At 46.5% G+C, this 2,696-nt stretch overlaps 1 protein-coding gene across 1 annotated transcript in view; it reads left to right on the top strand.

Annotated features, from left to right (window-relative positions):
• The first annotated feature begins 2,590 nt into the window (after positions 1-2,590).
• The window catches only part of STK39 (serine threonine kinase 39), a 413,881-nt gene continuing 413,775 nt past the window's right edge, over positions 2,591-2,696 (top strand). Inside the window, exon 1 of the mRNA XM_006867035.1 lies at positions 2,591-2,684. Coding sequence (XP_006867097.1) covers positions 2,591-2,684 — 94 coding nt within the window. The remainder of the gene's footprint in view (positions 2,685-2,696) is intronic.

Below are 2,696 nucleotides of genomic sequence, written 5' to 3'. Positions count from 1 at the left end.
GCAAATCTGCTGCACAGGAACTTTTTAAAGTGTTGAAGAAGAGCAAAGATGTCAGCTTGAGGACTAAGGTGCGCTTGACCCAAGCCATAGTATTTTCAATAACCTCATACGCATTTGAAAGCTGGACAGTGAATAAGGAAGACCGTAGAAGTATTGATGCTTTTGAGTTATGGTGTTTGAAGAGAATATTGAAAGTGCCATGGGCTGCCAAATGAATCAACACATCTGTGTTGGAAGATGTACAGTCAGCGTGCTCCTTGGAGGCCAGGATGGCCAAACTTTGCTTTCATACTTTGGACATATTGTCAGTAGGGATCAGTCGCTGGAGAAGGATATCATGTTTGGTAAGGTGGAGGGTCAGAGAAAAAGAGGAAGACCCCAGTGAGATGGATTGGGAAAGTGGTAGCATCAATGGGCTCAAGAATGGCAACAATTGTGAGATTGGCCCAGGATAGGGCAGTATTTTGTTCTGTTGTGTATAGGGTCACTATGAGTCTGTACCGACTGGATGGCACCTAACAACAACAACATCGGTATGCTTGAGTCCCTTTTGTAGTCACTGTGTATTTTGAATGTCTTTCAATCTAGGAAACTCGTCTTCCAACAACACTTCACTGAACAATACTCTGCTGTGATCTGTAGGGTTTTACTAGGTAATTTTCAGAAGTAGATCACCAGGCTTTTCTTTTTGTCTTAGTGTGGAAGGTCAGCTGAATGCTTTCCACCATGGGTGACCCTGCTAGTAAAGGAGACACCTGTGGCATAGCTTCTGGTATCACAGCAACATGCAAGCCACCACAGTACCACAAATGGACAGATCCAAGAACTTCCTGATATTCACAATCCAATTTCATGGTTTTAGAGTAAAAACGTAAATTCATATGGCAAAATGGAAGTCATATTCATTTCATTTTTTTCCTTTAAAAATAGTCATTCGAAGTTCTTTGGGGTGGTGGTGGGCAACAGCATTGGGAGAGGTGAGTAGGAGTGGCTTGGTATAGAGAGCTCCCTTTTAAAACATCAAGTGCCTAAAATTTATTTACAGTCTGTATCTTGATAGACATTAAAATCAATACACACTTTTTTTGTATACTCAGGCATAAAAGAATGTTCTTTGTTCAGCATAAATGTACGCTCAGAGACCAGAGTATAAAAATCGCTTTACTCCAAAGGTTCCATAATACTGTAAGAAAAGCTTACGTCGTTTTGACCACACAATTAACTTTTCTCCTTAACGAACTAATTTTCCTCTGAATTATTGTTTTAAGAAAATGCTAAAATCTTTATTAATAAAAAAAATTAGCACATAAGGTCTTATAATTTTTCTTGGGGCCCTTATTATATGTTATACTCTTACCCATTTTATCAGTAATTGTTTTCATTTATCAGTAATTGTTTTCAGACAATGCAAAACTGGTCAAATGACCAACGCGACCATTGATTCACTGCTTGGTTTCAGCTTAAGACCAGAATGGTGTAATCGTGGGCATCTTTACCATTTATAGCACACAAGGAACCATTCAAAGAATGTTAAATATGACACCTATAATTAGAAAGACCTATGGTCAAACCATAGCAATTTTAAGAATGAGGTAATTTGGGGGATTTCTTAAAAGCAACGATTAATCCAAACTTTTCAACACAGTTTATTTATACTACAGTCAATTCCTTGTTTCCACCAAATATGCTCTTTAAAAGAAACGCGGGATTATCTGGCCTCAGTATCCTAACGGGTTAATGTGGCAGGTCATTGAGGGTATAGGATTTGAAATAAAAAGTCTCTCGCCCACATTCTTATTCTCACAGTCCTTACACCACCTTCCTGGGATCCAAAGGGATTGGAGCAAATGAAAAGTGTGAATAGTCAGGAGCCTAAGGTATCATGTTGCTCTTACTCAGAAAAAGTAGAAAGACTGTGATTAGATTAGGGAAGGTGGGAAAGTGACATTGGCAGGTAAAACACCGGAAAGTTACAACTTGGGTTATTTTTTAACTGGCTTCCTACAAACAAAGCCCGTGTGGGTGTCTCATTGGCTACCTGGTAAATGAACTTCAGGTGCTCTGTAGTTAGGGGAGACTTCTGAATCTGAGAACCTGGCGGCGGTTCAACGACCCCGCCCTCGGGGTCCCCAGGGGGCGCCTACCGGAGAGCCTGATTGTCTGGGGCTAAGGCGCAGAGAATGCAGGGAGTGAGGGAGGCGCAGAGACATCGGTCCCTCAAACAAAAACAAACCAGCCTTGATACGCTTTGGTGGAAACTTCCCAGTCTGTGACCAGAGCGGGAGGGGGCGGCGGGACGGCGGTTCCCCTAGCCGAGGCAGAAAAGAGCGCGCGCGAGTGTCGGGGCGCGCGGCGAGCGCGGCGGCGGCCGCCTCCTCCTCTCCCCGCCTCCGCCAGCGCTGCCTCCTCCCTCCGCCTGGCGCGGCCTCCCTCGCTCCCTCCCCTCGTGGCTGGCTCCGGCGGCGGCGGCGGCGGCGGCAAGCGGGGAGGGCGTGCGCCGACCGAGAGGTGTCGGCGACGAAGGAAGGGAAGTTTCAAGTGGAAGGTCGTCTGCCGCCCGGCGCGTTCTCCCCTTTCCTCCGGCAGCATCATGGCGGAGCCGAGCGGCTCCCCCGTGCACGTCCAGCAGCCCCAGCAGGCGGCTCCGGTGACAGCGGCGGCAGGGCCAGCCCCGGCGGCCGCAACAGCAGTGCCGG

Source organism: Chrysochloris asiatica, unplaced genomic scaffold (assembly GCF_000296735.1).
Source record: "Chrysochloris asiatica unplaced genomic scaffold, ChrAsi1.0 scaffold00099, whole genome shotgun sequence".
Taxonomy (NCBI): domain Eukaryota; kingdom Metazoa; phylum Chordata; class Mammalia; order Afrosoricida; family Chrysochloridae; genus Chrysochloris; species Chrysochloris asiatica.
The sequence above is the reverse complement of the archived record's forward strand: the minus strand, read 5'-3'. Positions and strand labels throughout refer to the sequence as shown.